Source organism: Balaenoptera acutorostrata, chromosome 2, assembly GCF_949987535.1.
Source record: "Balaenoptera acutorostrata chromosome 2, mBalAcu1.1, whole genome shotgun sequence".
Classification (NCBI taxonomy): Eukaryota; Metazoa; Chordata; class Mammalia; order Artiodactyla; family Balaenopteridae; genus Balaenoptera; species Balaenoptera acutorostrata.
In genome coordinates, this window is record NC_080065.1 from 29,979,702 (window position 1) to 29,998,978 (window position 19,277).

Sequence of the window (19,277 nt, forward strand, 5' to 3'; positions counted from 1 at the left end):
ATAGAGAGACAGAAACATATCTTAAGCTTTAAGGTATAGCAGTCAACTGTGTCAAATGTTAGAGAGGTCAACAGCATGAAACAGAAAACTGGCCACTCAATCAATCAGGCAAGTAGGTCTTTGGTGACTCCTGAAAGCAGTTTCAGAAAAGCATAGAGTCGAAACATTGTAAGAGACTGAGGACTGGATAGTAAGTAGAGAAAATAAGAATTAGGTTAGCAGTCTGAGAAATGGGAAAATATATACATATTTTTTTTTTAAGATTATGAAAGACACAGGTATACCTGTTGGCTGAAGAAAAGGGAGGGAACTGAAAAAATTTCAAGAAAAAAAATACAGATATGTGATTGAACAAGGTCCCAGGAAAGGAGGAGAAGACTGATACAACAGCAAAAGTAGAAGGGTTAGTCCTGGAATGGAGGAGAAACATCACTTTGAGTTAGAGGGAACACAGAGAATCTTCAGTACTTGCCAACAAAGTTTATTTTGGGTGTAGATGTTTTCTTGGCAGCCATATTTGCAGGCACTGCTGATACTTTAGTGTTGGCTGTGCTATTAAGAGACGAGTTTCCTGTAGTTGTAAGACCTTTCACTGAAGAAGTTGCAATTGATGAAGTATTCACAGTACAATTGCTTGCTGCAATGCTTGAAGGAGAGGCAGTTGGTTTTGAAGCAGACACGGCTGTTGAAGAAGTAGCTTGGCTAACAACGTTTGGTTCTGTTGAAGGAATGGGTTTGCCAAGTTTTGTGTGTAATTTAACCACCTACAAAATAAAAGCATATTTATTTGTCAGGAAACTCAGAGAATGTAAATTTTTTAAAAAAAGTTTGTCTAAAAGACACTATAAAATGAAAATCTTAACTATATTTTTCTTTGTTGTATTTTTTGTTATACATTTTTAGATAAAAACTTATTACTTTCAAAATAATCTCCGTGAAGCAGATATGGATACATATTCCATCTACCACCAGGTAAGGAAATGACTTGGCCACATGCTTACCAACCTAGTTGTAAGCATGACAAAAGGCGGAAAACAATCACATGACTCAATTTCCAGTTGGTGGAAAAAAACGACCCAGTTCAATTTAAAGAAGAAAGGTCTCCAGTCTTTCTTTCCTTAAGCAAAGAGTATTTGATGTCACCTTTATATACATGTAAGCAGGGTGTATAATGCACTCAAAGTTTTCAAATTTTGAAGCCACCTTTACTTTAAGCCCCCCACTGAAAAGGAAAAGAAAACAGAGTAAGACATAAGGGTGTGTGGGAAAAAAACACCTACTTTCTGATGCTTAGCACCACGAATGTGGGCAGCATATGCATCTGCTCCTGTACAAGACACATCGCAGAGCTCACAACGTAGCTGATTTTGAGTCCCACGAGTAGAGTTGTTGCTGCTGCTGGTATTCTGTGAGGCTTTCAATGCGGCTTCTTTTTTTTTATGTTTCTGCCCTTCTAAATGTTCTTTGTAAGTCTGTTTCAAACAAAAGGAATAAATTTTGCTTCACTAATTTTCTATCTACATCATTTGAAATTATTCAATTCTCAAATCTCTAATACTCATTAAAAAATCAGCACTACACATTTTTAAACACAACTGAACAAGAGCATGTGGTTTCCCTACATACATGATATATCTGTGGTTCTCTGTACCTTGTTTTCCAAGAATACAGTTACCTAACACTTTATTTCTTTTTCAAACACAGAATGCATTTTCACATAGAATCTGTGTTAGAATCCATGCCACCCTGAACAAAAGCACATTTAAAATATTTAACAACCAAAATTTTATCTCTTTCAAAGGAAAAATAGTATTATTGTAATACTAGCCATCAAAATAGTGAAATTATATATTAAAAATTGTCTTCAGGGCTTCCCTGGTGGCGCAGTGGTTAAGAATCCACCTGCCAATGCAGGGGACATGGGTTCGAGCCCTAGTCCAGGAAGATCCCACATGCTGCAGAGCAACTAAGCCCGTGTGCCACAACTAATGAGCTTGCGCTCTAGAGCCCACGAGCCACAACTACTGAAGCCCATGCGCCTAGAGCCTGTGCTCTGCAATGACAAGCTACCACAATGAGAAGCCCACGCACTGCAACCAAGAGTAGCCCCCGCTCGCCGCAACTAGAGAAAAGCCGGCGCGCAGCAACAAAGACCCAATGCAGCCAAAAAAACAAAACAAAAAACCATTAAAAAAAAAATTGTCTTCAATGCAGATGACTGAAGAAGGTAGCTTTATTAAAATGAGAGGAGGTCAATAAGGACTGCTGGGTAGTTTGTTTTTTTCTTGAGTGGGGCCAGACAGTTACTCTTTCCTATATTATTTAAAAAATTGTTTTAATACAGACATATGATTAGCGTAAAATTATATATACAGCATAGAATCTCAGAGCTTGATGAGACTTTGGAGATTAACTAAAACAACAATTTTCTAAATTTTAAACAAGAGAATCCTTCTTCAAAATGAAATCTTGTGCACAAGTAAGGAAAGTTACTGTTTTTGAAACAAGAGAGGAAGGCGTAAGACCTAGCCATCTGATTCTCCTCTATCTGCGGCAGTCTAAAGTGGCTCCGTGAAGCAGTTTGAACCTCAATTATTTAGGACAAGTCCTTATTACAGAAGCGAGGAAACAAAAGCCCAAAGAAGTTAAGGTCTCCAACTTGCCCAGGGCCACAAGTTAGTTGCAGAGACAGGACTGGAACCATGGCCCCTGGTATCTGAACCAACTTATTCTCCCTCCTATGTCTGCACTAGACTCTAACTCACCCTAACTCACCACCTCGAGGGTATTTTTCTCTAAGGTTCATTAACCCCTTATGGCACGGCCTCTGACTTGTAGAGGTACCCTTGGCCTGTTCTTGTGTAACCATCCAGCTCCCCCAAATCAATGGTCAGCCTTATATATATACTCATTCTAAATGCTGCAGTTAACCTATCACCCTAGAGCCACGTTCTATCCTTTTACATGGTACCACATATTCAACAAGTCTCTTATGGTTTGCATTTAGCCACTCATAGCATCATTCCCTTTAAAACAGTCACTACTGAGTAAGATATACTCCTCAAATCCTAAAACCAACATTCTTGTTCCCGTTCAGGTTTAATCTTGGGTTGCTGCAAACATTCCCCATCTGTCTCCTCTCCCCCAACCAAGTAATCACAATGAACCTGTTTCCTATCATACGGAAAATAGGAAAAAAGGTTTTATGTTACTAGCCACATATATTAAAATATTCCCTAATTTGGTGTAACTCAGCGAATGCTGGTAACTGAAAATACCCTACAAATTCTGTTTTGAAAAGTAGGCAGAACTAATCTAGTAAATTAAAAAGAAGGTACACAGGTTGGGCAAGGGCGGGAGTGGATGTAACTGGAAGAAACTACTAAAGAGTCAAAATCTGGTCTTTTCAAATACTATGCCTTTTGTCTGCCAAACTGCTTATCAAATTTTTATACGAAAACTAGACTCTTAAATAAAGTATTAACAAAGTTGGGAAGGGAGCTGAACTCACTAGATTTTATAAACAGACTCTTCCCTAAATCACTTATTTTAAGTTTAGCAACAGGAAAGAAACAAAAAACAAAAAACCCAACCACTGAAGACTCATGGTAAAGCATACAACATAAGTACCTGTGGTCCAGCACAGCTGATCTTACAAACATCACAGTAGTGAATCTGGGGTGGTTTGGGAGGCTGTTTTGGTTTCAGTTGTTTATTTTGGAATGGTGCTTTTTTAGTGAAGGTGGTCCCTGTCCAAGCAGCTGTTGCAGCAGCTGCTGCTGCCGCCGCCGCCGCCTGCTTCTGCTGCTGCTGCTGCTGCTGGTAGTAGGAGGACGCAGCTGAATACACGGCTGCTTCGTAACCTGAATAAGATGTACCTTACAGAGAAAATCAAACAAAGGTTATGTTACGTAATTATAAAAGGCCAAGATAAATGCTATGAATTTAAATCCAATAAATGCTGCTAAAGGTAGGTTTACATGTGCATATTTACAAATAAAGTATATCTCACAAAACCTGGGGAAAAAAAATCTCACTTATCTTCCTTTTAATGTAAGTCAACCAACATAGTATTTATGTAATATGTGCCAGGTGTTACAGAGATATGAAGTATGAATAAGATTTGGTCACTGCTTTCAAGAAGGCTTATAGTTCCGTTGGAGGGAAGTGACAGGCTTGAAAAACTTATGTGGTTATGGAACCTGTTATTAGTATTTCCCCAAGCAGAATTCCTCTGAATAATTTGGCAAGTGCTGGATTTGAGGAAGAGTCTGAACTAGGATACTAGAAAGGAAAAAAAAAAGAAAGTCATGAGAGTAAGATTTTACATGCTTGGTGGCTTAGAGGATAAAATACGTGAAAGAAGAGGAAAACACACAAAGATGACACCAAGATTCTGAATCCCAGTGATTGACTGATGGGTTGTGCAACCAATAAAAGCAAGGAGCTGATAGAAGCTGGTTTGGAGAGGCAAAGCTTAGCAGAAGTCCATAATATGGAGTTGGAGCTCAGATGAACATCTAAGACAACAAATAAAAGATTTTGAAATAAAGAACCAAATACACTGGTTCCCATCTTCCAAAAGGTGAAAAAGCACTGAATTTTCTGGTTACATGTATGGATTCTATCCATTTCCATTGTTCAGTCTTTGATGAATAACACATTAGACTAGTTATTGATATAATATATACATGCTGTTTATGTTATGATTTATAGATGTAAAAATCTATAAAAGCTTTACATGTGACAAAGTTGATGATTTCATTTATAACCCTATCTCAAAACTGGAAAACCTACTGCTTCCTGAACTAAGATCTCTGGAAATTTGTTGGACTCCCTGATTATCACCCCTTCCCCTAAAGTGGAAATGAGTGGGCCAAGAGTTACGGCTCAAGAGAGAGATTCCTAGTTGCCATGATGGCACAGGAGAACTACTTAAGGAATGCTGAACTTTTTGGTATCTCAAATGCAGGCTGCTATACTGAGGAGTAAAGACTTATGACACATTGACTCCAACATATCTTACACACACAGGGGAGAAAATAAGAATTGGAAAGGTGAAGCTTAAGATGCATGCGAAATCAGAATCATAGGAATCTGAAACTGGACAGATCGAGAGACAGAGAGAGAGAGAGAGAGAGAGAGGAAGTAGTTGGGCAACTTCTATGAAAAGCCTTTGTAGACTTTTATGTCAGGTTATTAAATTATATAAATGCTTATGAAGATATAAAGAAAGAAAATGTGGTAATGGAAGAAAACACCTAAAAATGAAAGTAGGAAGAAGCAGGTAAACATCAAATAATAAGCATATGATCAGTTTTAAAAATTAGAAAACACTTGGTATAATTGGTTAAAAGAAAAATTCTATAAATCAATAAATTCTTTACTTGTCAGTCCTACCAGTGGACTCTACTACTGAAGTTTGTGATAAAAGAATATAATTAAGCTCACAGCCAAATACTTCGACATTTATAGTCAGAAACATGTACAGTTTAAATTTCGCTCTTTAAACAACACCATAAAATTGTCCAATTTTTAAAATAACAAAGCTACTTGTGGATTATTACTGGTTAGGACCATAATTTTTATATGAAATCTTTATTAATAGAAAATTTCCAAATGACTAGTTGTGTGTTAAGGAACTGTAAACATGCCACTTAAAATATAACTTCATGAATTATGTATCAAGAAAATAAAAAGGAGAATAAGGGCAGCAGCATCCTACAATGCTGGATGACCAGGACTTCTAGGGTTTTTTTTGTTCCTTTGGCAGCACCTCACGGCTTGCGGGATCTTAGTTCCCCAACCAGGGACCCAGGCCTACAGCAGTGAGAGTGCCGAGTGCTAACCATTGGAAACGCCAGGGAATTCCCTAGGTTTAAAATTGAGACTCCACACTATGGGAGGCAGTGTTCCAGACACAGTGAAGTCTCAGACTAGAACTATAAGTTAGGTATTGCAGGTATTACTATACTTACTTTAGAGATGAAAAAACTAAGGCTAAGAGATTGTAAGGTCCTCTGTGTTACTTAACAAAAATCACTAGGTTAAGCATAATATTTACAAAATAACCTCCTTCATTTGTATACATGTAGTCTAAAACTAATAAAAAGGTAAGCTTAGTTATAGCTTACTACTTAGTTTTTTTTAAAAAAAAATCAAAGCATAAACTGAAAGGTAGGCTGAAGGTTCTGGAATTCTGCTAAGGAACACCTTTAAATCTCCTATAACTACTAGGAAACAAACGTACATTTCTTATAAAGCACTATGGGAAAATAAATATAAGGATGTGTCTTTAAATTAAGTAAAAGCTCAATTTGGAAATGCTAAAACAGTTTCACTTAAAAAGCACCTTTATTATAAATACTTGTCAATTAGAAAGTTGCATAATTATAGCAGTTAAAATATAATTTTTAAAGGTATGGTATCAGAAACAAAAGCTATCATTTCAACAGTAAATGCATCATACTACAAGTCATCATTCAGTAGGTACCAATACTCTAGAACTCATTTTTAATGAGATAAAAAGAATAGCTGACTTAAGTTGTAGCTGATATAAAACTGCAGATACAGAATTCAGAAGCCCTAATAATGATCTCTCTGGATGGCAATTTCACATTGTGTATCACATGTTCTTTAAAAAGTGTATACTCTGATGTAACAGTTCCAAATCTAGGAATTTATCCTAGGGAAACAACTGGCAAACACACAAATCTTTACATAAAAGGATTAGTTTACCTAGTGTCATTTCTAGTTTTTCCTTAATATGAAACTAAATGTCCCCAAAAAGAACTTTTAAAATGTGGTACATGCATACAATAAGACAGTATTAGTCATTAAAAACTATGTTTTTCTAAGCATAGATCTTGGTTTCTAAATACCAATGCCATACAGAAACCAAGGCTCCTTTGTGACATGGCTAATTGTGAGTCTAGGGCAGGAAAGGCTCAAAGTTTGTTGTTGTTTTGCATTTTATTTGTTCCTTAATACACTGTCTTGTTCTGCGCAGGATTTAGGGTGATATGGGCAATTTCAGTTCTTATCTCTCGATGTTTTGTTGCATCTTGGCTGTTAGAAGCCTAGCTACTGAATTTTAAAAATATTTTTTTATTTCTCAGAGGTTTTTTAATCTCTTACCCTATGTCAAATGCTATGCTGGATGCTAAGGATACAATGGTGAATCAGGCAGAATAACATCTTACTGTGCCAGAAAGGAAAGAAGTGCTCAAAGACAAATGATGCCAAGTTCAAAAGACTCAGAGCTGGTTTGAAAAGGATCCCACTGGCCAAATTTGGGACACTGTGTGCCTCAGAAAGAAAAATGAAAGCAATGGATACTACACTGAATAAAAAAGGAGCCCACAGTAATACTAAAAAAGAAGGGGTCAGGGGACTCTTCTTTAGGGAAGAATGTCTAAGAATCCAAATCCTTTTACATTGATTCTTAGTAAAAGGATTTTGCATTCACCATTGGAGAATCTGATTCAGTTACTGAGATTTTCATAGGATCTAACACCTTAGAGAGGAAGGTAGTTGAGTAATAGGCCCACAGATTACTTGGTTAATTATAAAATGGAAAAAGGTATCTTTACAATGGAAAGATCTGGTAGTCACCACTTTAATCAGTGATTATACTTGGCACCATCAATAAGGAATAAATTGACATTAATTATTTTGTGCACCTGATGTGCTGAAATGTAATGCTCACATAGGTAGTTTAACTAACTAAAAAGCTGCCAGTAAAAAAAAAAAAAAAAAAAAAAAGCTGCCAGAATCTAAACATAAAGAAAGCAGGTAAATCTAGATTGTGGGATATTCTACAAGACAACTGGTCTGAACTCTTCAAAAACATCAAGGTCATGAGAGACAAGATAAAAATAGGGGTTATTCTACATTAAAGGAAACTGAAACTAACAACCAAATACAACCCATAATCCTTGACTGGACCCTAAATTTAAAACAAAGCACAAACACAAATACATTAACCACAGAGAAAGCCCAGCCATAAAAGACATTTGTGGACAACTGGAGAAAATTTATTAGATAATATCCATGTCCAATTCCTTATCTGAATTGTGGCTATATAAAAGAATGCCCCTATTCTTAGGAAATACATGTGGAAGAATTCTAGGCAAAGCACCATGTTGTCTGCAACTTATAAAACACTGCTGAACCATTTGAAAATATGTTTAAAGAGAGGCGAGATAAAGCAAATGTGACAAAATAATACTTGGTGAGTCTAGGTAAATGTTGTACAGGCATTTGTTATACTATAATATTTTTTCACTTTTCTGCAGAATTAAAATTTTCTAAAATTGGGGAAAAAACATGAATCCAAGGAATGGTATATCTCTATACTTAGAAAGGACATTCACAATGAGGAAAGGAGTTTACACTACAGTAGATATAAAACAAATTCATTTTTATAAAGAAACCATGATGTTTATATATGCATATTCCCATGGAAGAAAGTCTAGAAAGACATGCACTAAAATGCTAATGGTAATTAGTGTCTAGGGGTAGATGTCTAGTAATTTAATTTTACCTCCTTTTTTAATCCATACTTTCAAGGTTTAAAATGATTACTTATATAATAAAGCAGTAAACAAAAATAATCATCTTCATTCTGTGTAAGGTATATTTAAGCAACTGAGAGAGACAAACACTGAGACAGAGAAAAGATAAAGGGAGAAGGAGCACAGGTAAGAGAGAAACAAGGAATAGGAAAGGGTATTATCATATTCCTTATTTTGTTAAAGCTAATGTGGATTTTTTTTTTTAGAGTCCAAACAGATTTCATTGAAATAACTCCATTTACAGTTATAACTAGCTAATCAGAGACAGGCAGAAAAGTTGTATCTGGGCAATCCTGAATAACAACATCTCCTCAGGCCAGTTCATTTCCACATGGCTGTCTTACTTAACTTACAAATCTGTTCCCATTGCTCCCCTTCTTGAGATCTCCTGTTTGGCACCCTGTCTGCCCACAAGATTATAAAGACAGACACCACAGCAGACCCTACAAAACTTTCCACACTGACATTTCCAGCCTTGTCTCCTGATAGTTACCCCATGTATCCTGTATTCCAGCCACAATGAACTGTTGATCCCAAATACATCATGCCTGCCTGATTTCTATCCCTAGCACCAAGCACAGGATTTGACACAGGGTAAGAGATCAAAAAAAATCTCTAAAAAATAAAAAAATAGTTTAGAAATTCAGTAGCTAGGCTACTACAAAAACATGAAGAGGTAAGAAATGCAACGGCCTATGTCACCTTAAATCCTCAATGGAACAAGACAGCATATTAAGGAATAAATAAAATGCAAAACAACAACAAACCATACAGTAGTACAAGGCTAAGTGTCTTCAAAAAAGCCATGTGTGACTTTCATCACTGCAATACTACAAAGTACCTCAGCTGGAAATTAGGAAGAGCAGTGGGCACAGCAAGAAGGTTTTAGTAATTTTTCTTCTCCAGGGAAAATATATGATTATTTAAGGAAAATAAATCTACTCTGTCCTTCCAAGAGATGTGTTATATAACCATCATCTTATGGATGTTTATAAAGGCCCCCAATATTTTCAAGGTTACTTATTCTTGAGGATAAATATGAAGATATAGCTCCTTGAGAGCTGAAAAAAACAATATAAAGAATCTGTCGGGCTTCCCTGGTGGCGCAGTGGTTGAGAGTCTGCCTATTTAAAAAAAAAAAAAAAAAAAAAAAAGAATCTGTCAGTGGTACTTCCTGAAGTTAACTTTGAACTTTCAAATTCATTTGGAAAAGTCAGACAGGAAATGACCCTGTAGAATACTAGGTGTTATTTTCTCTAATTAATAAAAAACAAACAAACAAAACAAACAAACAAAAAACCTTACAACTTCGATTATGGTTCATTTGTCACATTACACACATATATTTGTATTAACGCCTATCATTAATTCAATTCTTGCTACTGGGAGTAAGATCATTCCACAGAAAGTCAAGATAGTTTCTTAGTGAGTCTCTTTTTAATTTGCTTACTCATTTAAACACAGTTTATCAGCCTTACCAGAATAAGTAACTGCCGTGGTACTATAAGTAGCACTCTGGGTATAGGACGGCACCACAGTAGCTGCAGCTGCTACTGGCTGTACGGTGGAGGATACAGGATAAATGGAGAAAGTAGTGGTAGCTGGACTTGGTGTGGCTGGTTTTATGGCTGTCACTTGTCGAGTTTGCTGGGCTTGTGTATACTGAGTTGCACCTTGGCTATAACCTGCTTTAGGGGCTAAATTGGGAAAGAGACATCAGAAAATTAGAAGGGTGAACCACTATAGTTACTGCACCAATATCCTAGAAAAAAAAAACGTAAACATCATTAACTGCAAATTTTATGTTAGCAATTTCTTCTTGATAAAATTCTTATTACCAACTTAATAAAATATAGCATCTGTATAAATTTACTATCCCTCCACATATGCTTTTTACATATTTCCAAAATGACATTTGTCAAAATTTACCACTAACTAAAACACCAGCACTATTTAAAACATGATAGCAATAAACAAAGTTTTTAGAAAAGGGTTATGTTGTGTGTGTGTGTGTATTTGGGCTAGTCAGTCTACTTGAGAGTTATGCTTAATACTGGGAACAGCATAGAGAGAGACTCAAAGAATAATTTAAGTCACAGTGAAGTTTTCAATGTTTAATTACATAGAACTTATACATATACTATTCATGGCATTTTACTGATTTATCCATAGTAAACTTCAATCTAATTACAACCCACAAGGTGCTACTGACTTAATTCTTCAAATGTCAATAGCATGAGTGCAGCTGTTCTTAAATGGCTACCATTAATGTCTCTGCTAAACTTTCCACTGCCCTCGAACATATTAAAACAAATGTATACTTTAAGAATCTTATGAGACTGATTATCATTAAATTAATAATTAATCCCTTATTAATGATCAGTAAAGCATACAAATGTAATTTTCTGAGAAAGGCCCAAATATCAGGGGCCAAACTCACTTCATGCCTAGTTAAGTAAAGGTACTTGAAATAAATAGCACTTAAGAGTTTATAAAACTTTTCCTACACATAGTATGAAATTTGATCCTCGCAACATATAGATGAGTACAACATTTTACCAAAAAACCCTGATGTCCAGGAGCTAAATGATTTAGAGAAGTCACATGGTCAATGTCAGAGTTCAGACTACACCAAGGTCTTCTTACTCTTAGATTACTTCAGTACTCTTAAGCACAACCTATCTAACCTTGGTAACTAATCAGGAAGTTCATTATAGTTCACTGTACCCACAAATCATTAGAAAAGAGACGATAAGAAAAGTCAGGGTCATTATAATGCAAAATATTTTTAAACTACTTTTAAGGGACTCATAAAATCAATCTTAGAACTAAAAGTACCCTAGAAAGATCAGAGTCAGGACTTCCCTGGTAGCACAGTGGTTAAGAATCCACCTGCTAATGTAGGGTACATGGGTTTGAGCCCTGGTCTGGGAAGATCCCACATGCTGCGAAGCAACTAAGCCTGTGTGCCACAACTACTGAGCCTGAGCTCTAGAGCCCGCGAGCCACAACTACTGAGGCTGTGCACCACAACTACTGAAGCCTGCGCGCCTAGAGCCCGTGCTCCGCAACAAGAGAAGCCACCACAATGAGAAGCCCGTGCACCAAAATGAAGAGCAGCCCCTGCTCACTGCAACTAGAGAAAGCCCGTGCACAGCAATGAAGACCCAATGCAGCCAAAAAATAATTAAATAAAATAATAATAAAAAAGTATTACTCAAAAATAAATCAAATAAAATAAGATATAATTAAAAAAAAAAAAGATCTGAGTCAACTACCCCATTCACAGATAAGAGAACAGAGATGAAATGAGGTAAAAAATCACTTGCCCACATTGTGGTAATGCCAGTGCTAGAAACCAATTCTACTCTTTCCTAATCCAAGGCTCTACCCACACTCTCATGGTCCTTCAAAAATAATTAAAGTAAAGGAGTTGCTACTTTTCAGAACTAAGAGAGCTTTGCTTTAAAAGTTCTCAATTAAATCTCTATGAAAAAAACCCATCTTTTAAAGACTACAAATATGTAGGCTTCTTTGCAAACAAAATACTTCCTGCTTTCAAACCGTTAATATGTACTGTAATATCAGTGGCTGGTAACGGAACCAACTGTCATTACAGATCACAGAAAGATGAGTTAAAAGTATGGGTCCACAGGAATTCCCTGGTGGTCGGAGTGGTTAAGACTCCAAACTTTCACTGCTGAGGGCCCAGATACAATCCCTGGTTGGGGAACTATTAATCCCACAAACTGCGCGGCACGGCCAAAAAAAAGAAAGGGTCCACAAAATGGAAACCATACTAGGGCCTCCACTAGTTACAAAGGCAATCAGCAGTTATGTCTGCGCATTTCGGACAAAGAGAAGAAGATGGCCAGAAGTTATTGCCACAACTTCTTTTGTACAGCTTATTTCAACAGGAAAAGAACTATAATCTGAAGAACAGATATGAAATACACTTCCAGGAAGGAAAGACATGATTATGAACTGCCTCCAAGATCTTCTCTCTTTGGGACTCAAAGCCATTCTTGTAGAGAAAGAGAAGGACATGCTTAGAACCTGCCCCTCAAGGTAATATAACACAATGAGTTTAGATGGATTCAAAAGCATATTTTCATTAAAAAACACCTTGAATAATATGTTTCAGTAGTGTACAATGAAAGGGCATATGTTAATAAAACCCACCTGTCTGATAGTAGGTCTCAGCAACAGAAGGCTGAGGCTGGGCGGCAGCAGCTACAGCAGCTGCAGTTGCTGTTGGTTGTTGGTAGTACTGCTTACTATCATAAGCTACAGCAGGAGCTGTGGATCTTACATATGAGTATGAGTCCTAAAGAAAGAGAACGAAAGAAAATCTTGCTATGAGTGAAGTGGCAGACGGAAAAAAACCCTCATCTTTACTATATTAAAAATGCAATAAAAGAAAACAAAAGCCTAAATATGTATGAACAGAGACAGAAGATTCAAATTCAATACAAAGGACATTCATTTTGGACATCATCAAATAAGGTCAAAACCATTTTAAGCAGTATGCTTAACTTTTACAATCAGAAAAATCATCAATATTTTAAAATAAGCATTATTTTTTTAAAAAATTAATTTTATTAAAAAATTGCTTGGCGGATCTGCCTTAAAGATGGATCCCACAGTAAAGAACACCTGGGTGTTCTAAGCTTTGTGACTGTTAAAGCTTTCTTTTCATTCTTCCTTATTTACTACTATTCATTGACATAATAATGAGTAGGAGCTTCCAGGTGGAGAAAAGGGGAACAGAGGCTCCAGGGGAAAGGAACGCTAAATATAAATCTCCAAGGCAATGAAGATCAAGGTGAGCTGGGTGAATTCTGGCACTGCATATAGTGAGGAGAGCTGGGGAGGTACACCTGAGGTATGCAGGAGGAAAGGCTGAAAGAGTTGGCAGGGCCCAGAAAATGACGGGCTTCATACATCCTATCAAAAACAATAAAATTTATTATATTCTGTCTCTGGACATAATGAAAACAATCACACATGTTAAAGTAATCCTGAGTTTAGTAACCTGCTAAATATTAATAGCAAATACTAATATTGCCAATTCATGTCAATTTCTTAGTTAACAAAATAAATCCCTGTATTTTAGAAAGAATATTTAAAAACCAGGCAAAGTCCAGAAGGACCAAAGTTTAAAAAACAGATCCTAAAAGCAAACAAAAAATGGGTTAAAGGATTAGGACCAAATTTAATTAAATAAGCAGGTAATAATTTAGTGTCATATCAGACATAAAGAGAATTATATTATCATAAACAGACTTAGATCTTTATGTCCCTATAAATCTAACAAGAAGCAATTCAATTTCTATTACAAACTAAGAAAGAACACCTTGAGGGAAGAATGTACATTTAGGCAATAGAATTCCCACCCTTGATAAGTTTCAAGAAGACACTATGTAATTTGTCGTATTTAGCTGAGGCTCATGGTTCTCAAATTAGGAGACACAGGGGTGTCCCAAGTGGATAAATAATGCCATAGTACCAACAAGGGGCAGAAGACCCTAAAATAAATAAATAAATAAAAATTTTAAAAAGGGGGCAGAAGACCCTATATGTCTTAATTTTTCTCAAAAACTTGTAATAAAATTAAAATACTTAACCAGTAATTAATGTATCTTTTTTTTTTTTTGGCCACGCCATGTGGCATGTGCGACCTTAGTTCCCTGACCAGGGATCGAACCCGCACCCCCTGCAGTGGAAGCGTGGAGTCTTAACCACTGGACAGCCAGGGAATTCCCAATTACTGTATTTTTTTAATTAAAGCAAACATATATATAGTGGAGTGCAATGCACTGGGGGATTATTAATATAAAACTCACTGCAAGGAAACTTAATGCTTGGAGTATGCCCCCAAATTATCTAGGAATACACATTCACTCTTCTGTATCATTAGAGGTATATTTTGGAAGACCCAACTTTGAGAAGCATTGGCTTGGACATTACATTAAACATTGAAGCCACTGAACCTATATGTTAAGGCTAACGAAAGTAGTTTTCTTACCTGGTAGTTTTGTGTAGTAGCTGGGGGTGGTGGTGGAGGTGCTTCTTGTTGCCTCTGTGTATAACCATAGTCGGTCGCTGTGTGTGCAGTGGGGTACCCTCCATATGCAGCAGCTGTTGCAGCAGCTGCAACAGCTACTGGAGCAGGCCTGGCAACTGCAACTGTGGCGGCTGCTGGTGCATAGGCAGCAGTAACTGTGTGAGCAGCTACTGGAGCCTGATGGACAGTGTAGCTAGCAACCGTAGTTGGATGAGAGTAGGCTACACCCGAAGCTGGCTGCTGGCTATATTGTGGAGTAGAAGAATAAACATAATACAATTTAATTTTTAAAATCTAGGAGTTTAATCAACTTAAATCAAAAGCACATTTCCCAATAATTTAATCATAGACTACAAGAGAACAGGTATTTGAGCTTAATAAACCACCTAACCAACACCCTATTTGTTACTGTTGCATATTTTCATTCCTTAATTTGAACAAATTAGATAGTCACACATATGTTTCAGATCAAAGATCATATCACAAAGCAGGGAGGACAAACTGGGATAAGAAGCAGTATTAGGAAGAAAGAAAAAACTGATCAACCTAGGAACTTAAAAAAGTATTTCTTACATGTATAGTTCTTTATTATGTTCTATAGTTAAAAAAAATCTCTACAAAGAAATCATATCAAGAAAAATATTGTATTCTAACTCCAATTATGGAAAACATTTCAGGTAGAAACTATTACCGAGATGACTTAAGAAATACTTCTGATGCTGTAAGGCAGTGGTTCTCAGCTAGGGGAGATTTTGCCCTCCAGGAGATATCTGGCCATGTCTGGAGATATTTTTGATGGTTAAACTGCGGAGGAGGAGGTGGTGATGTGTGCTACTGGTATTTAGTGGGTAGAGGCCAGTGATGCTGTTACATAAAGGACAGCTATCCACAACAAAGAATTATCCAAAGAATGTCAACAGTGCTGAGGTTGAGAAATCCTGCTCTAAGGTACAGAACTTACAGTGGAATATCTATTATTTTAGATAAATTTTCCAGGTTATAGGCAGCAATTCATTATACACATTTCTTTTTCTCTTAAAAAGTAGGACATGTTGCAAAAGGAGACCTAAGTCAGATGCTTTGCAATCATAACCATTTAAACCTCAGAGAGACAAAAACATTTGCTAAAACTGTAAATCAAATGAATCTTCAGCTAAATTTCTTAAAATAACATTTACTTTAATTTTTAAATTGAGAGCCTGTATCACATAAAACCAGGCCCACAAATGTTAGCATATGAAAACGTTTTTGTTGTTTTAGGTTCTCTTGAGTAAGTAATACATTCACAATCACACTTGCTAAAGCTATATTACCAAGGCCGAAAAATGCCTTCTTAAAAAAAGGAGAGCCCCAACAGTTATTTAGCTCATAAGTTTTAATATGAGCCAACAGTTAAGAATAGCTAAGAAAAAAATACCTGACATAAGCTGAAGCTGCACTAATAAACTAGAGTGTTTGATTCATGGGTTATAGTACAGGGTATTCTTCACTGGTACGCACAATACCAAAAAAAAATACGGCACAGAATTAAAATCTGGGGCCATCATATTTTAACTGTATTATGGAAAACACTGATAATTAGGATGTGTTCAAAGGGAATCAATATGAAGTTTATAAGTATGGGTATTATTTCACATAAAAGTAGAGGACCTAGGGACATTCAGTCTAGAAAAGGTGACCTTGGAAGATATGATAGCTGCCTTCTAATAGAAGAGACTTACTCCATGCTGCTCCAGAGAACAGAACTAGAACCAATGGATGGAAGGGTGGCAGATTTCAGCCCAATATGAAAAAGAAAAAAAAACAAAAACTTAGAACAGAGTCCAAAGAAACTCTTATAATTTCTATTTGGATGAGGTTTTCCACGTTTTGTTATTAAAATTAGCTAACATTTCCTACATATATGCCAATTATAAGACAGGAAAAGGGAAGTTTAAACTGTAATAGTGGGAAATTGGTTGGGCATTGACATTTTCTATGGATAATTCCACATCCTTAAGAAAAATTCCAATAACATATACTTCTTCAAAATTCCTAGAACTGAGAAAAAAATTATGTTTAAAATATAAATACACCAGTTCTGTGAAACCTGTATTTAACGTTTACTGATAAGATTTCCCACGTAGAGACTACATGGTTATGTAAAATTCAGACAGTCTTGAATTCCTATACTGTTTCCATTCATCCCACTGCTCTTTATCGAGTATCTGTTCACATTTCATGGTCCCCAAAACATGTCCTATAGGACAAAAAACAAAAGTTGGAGTAGAATAGGAATGTCAAGTACACTAGGCAGGCAATTTGACTTATACTACCACTGATCCTTAAAAGTCCATGCAACTCAGCAAGGGATGACCTCGTGCTCTGGTTTATGCCTATTGCCCCAGCATAATTATTAATAGTATTCTCACTCTCCTATGTGTTTCAGTTTGAACAATAAATTTTATAGTCACCCTTCCCAGGAATCATATAAAAAGATGCCAGTGCATTTAGCAACTACCATAGACATCCCTAGGGGTGTCTAACCTAACTTGCTCTGTAGAGCCAGGTCCCTAACCACCATCAGGGCTGGAACCCCATGCTCCACCAAAGCATCATGAAGAATGATGATCCAGTCCCAGTTCCCAGGGGGTCAAGGGCTAGGGCAGCTGACTATTGTTCAGAATAGATTCTCTGATTTGTTATCTTAGACCCATCTGGGAAATTCTCTTCCAATTTCAAATACCTTTAGGAAAACTGCCTTTCACATGACATAGATGACCAGACTGGACTATAGCCATTCAATTAAATATCAAGTAGCTAAGTCTAAATAAGTAAATTAATTTTTAAAAATTCACATCAAGTTCAAATTAGTTTACATAAAAATTAGTCTTAAGTTGAAACAGTTCAAATCAAGGTTTTTGCCTAGTCTGGGGCCTGAGAACAAAAGGTGTTAAATTATATCCCTACATAAAATGTAAGACTTAACTGTCTTTAAATTTCTTAAATAGGGAATTCCCTGGCGGTCCAGTGGTTAGGACTCCATGCTCTCACTGCCGAGGGCCTCAGTTCAACCCCTGGCTGGGGAACTAAAATCCCACAAGCCGTGTGGCCAAAAAAAAAAAAAAAAAAAATTTTTTTTTTTCTTAAATAGAACAGGACATAAAATCCCAAATCTTGTGCCATAGAAAATAATTTGTGAAATATGAGAAGATTTTCATTTACTAAGCATCCAGTAGAGCAGAAGCTTTTACTTAGATGGTAATATCCTTTGTGAATAAATTAAATCTAATCAGCTTCAGTCAGTTTTAAACTGGGACAAATTAAATAATAAATTATGAAACAAACATATAAAAACAACATGGGTAAGAAAGTTTAAGAAACAATCAGACAGGGACTTCCCTGGTGGCGCAGTGGTTAAGAATCTGCCTGCCAATGCAGGGGACACGGGTTCGAGCCCTGGTCTGGGAAGATCCCACATGCCGCGGAGCAACTAAGCCTGTGCGCCACGGCTACTGAGCCTGCGCTCTAGAGCCCGCAAGCCACAAATACTGAGCCCACATGCTGCAACTACTGAAGCCCGCGTGCCTAGAGCCTGTGCTCTGCAACAAGAGAAGCCACCGCAATGAGAAGCCTGTGTACTGCAATGAAGAGCAGCCCCCGCTCGCCACAACTAGAGAAAGCCTATTCTACTCCAACTTTTCGTGTGCAGCAACGAAGACCCAATGCTGCCAAAAATAAACAAACAAACAAACAAAAAGATACCAAAAAAAAAAAAAAGAAAAAGAAACAATCAGACATAAAATGGAAGGGTATTTCTCTTGGCGGGGGTGGGGGTGGGGGGGCAGAGAGTACTTAGGAAATTACTAATATTGAAGAGTAAAAACATCCTTCATATTTCTGAACTTAAGCTGGAGGTTAATGGTCTGCTCCCTACTTGCTTACCAAAAAGTGAAGCCAGCCAGAAGCCTTACCAAAATAAACAGCCAGCTAAAATCACCAGATGTTTAAAGAAAGCCTACTATAAACTGCAAAAGAAATAAGAATGAACCCATGGGAAATGGATATCTCAAAGCAACAGATAAGAACTTTAAAAATCTCTAATTTGTATCCATAAAACAAGAATTTTACACTAGTTAGAAGATAAAGTTGAAGGACATGGACAAGATAAAGATAAAAGAAAAGAGAAAGGGTAAATATAGCACATCTAATACTCCAACAAGAAGGAATTCTAGAGAAAAGAAAGCAGATGGAAGAAATTAAGAAATTTCCCACTCTTGAAGGGAGGCCCGTATTTTCAAATTCAAAGATCTACGGAGTGCAAAACAGAATGAAAGAACAACACTGAGAGACATATATTGATAGCATTTCATAACACCTCAAGACAAAAAAAAAGATCCTTTAAATCTACAGAGAGAAGAAAAACAGATCACCTACGTACAAGTAAATGAAAATCAGACTTATTGATAACACCAGTGGCTGGAGGACAATAGGGTAATGTCTTCAAAATTCAAGGGAAAATGATTATCAATGTAGAATTCTGCACCCAGTTAAACTATTAACACAGAAGAATGATTTTGACATTCAAGGTCTGAAGGAGTTTACCTCCCACATGCCTTTTCTTAGGAAGCTACATGAAAACATACTTCAGCAAA

At 36.6% G+C, this 19,277-nt stretch overlaps 1 protein-coding gene across 3 annotated transcripts in view; it reads right to left on the reverse strand.

The window, feature by feature from the left end:
- The window catches only part of ZFR (zinc finger RNA binding protein), a 78,913-nt gene that overhangs the window by 45,197 nt on the left and 14,439 nt on the right, over window positions 1-19,277 (reverse strand). For 2 of the 3 annotated variants that reach the window (XM_057540260.1, XM_057540262.1), the window contains exons 3-9: window positions 16,365-16,388; window positions 14,605-14,887; window positions 12,759-12,903; window positions 10,055-10,273; window positions 3,631-3,878; window positions 1,281-1,472; window positions 473-764 (exon numbers count right to left, since the gene is read on the reverse strand). In XM_057540260.1, coding sequence (XP_057396243.1) covers window positions 473-764; window positions 1,281-1,472; window positions 3,631-3,878; window positions 10,055-10,273; window positions 12,759-12,903; window positions 14,605-14,887; window positions 16,365-16,388 — 1,403 coding nt within the window. The remainder of the gene's footprint in view (window positions 1-472; window positions 765-1,280; window positions 1,473-3,630; window positions 3,879-10,054; window positions 10,274-12,758; window positions 12,904-14,604; window positions 14,888-16,364; window positions 16,389-19,277) is intronic. The other variant, XM_057540261.1, reaches the window with a different exon arrangement.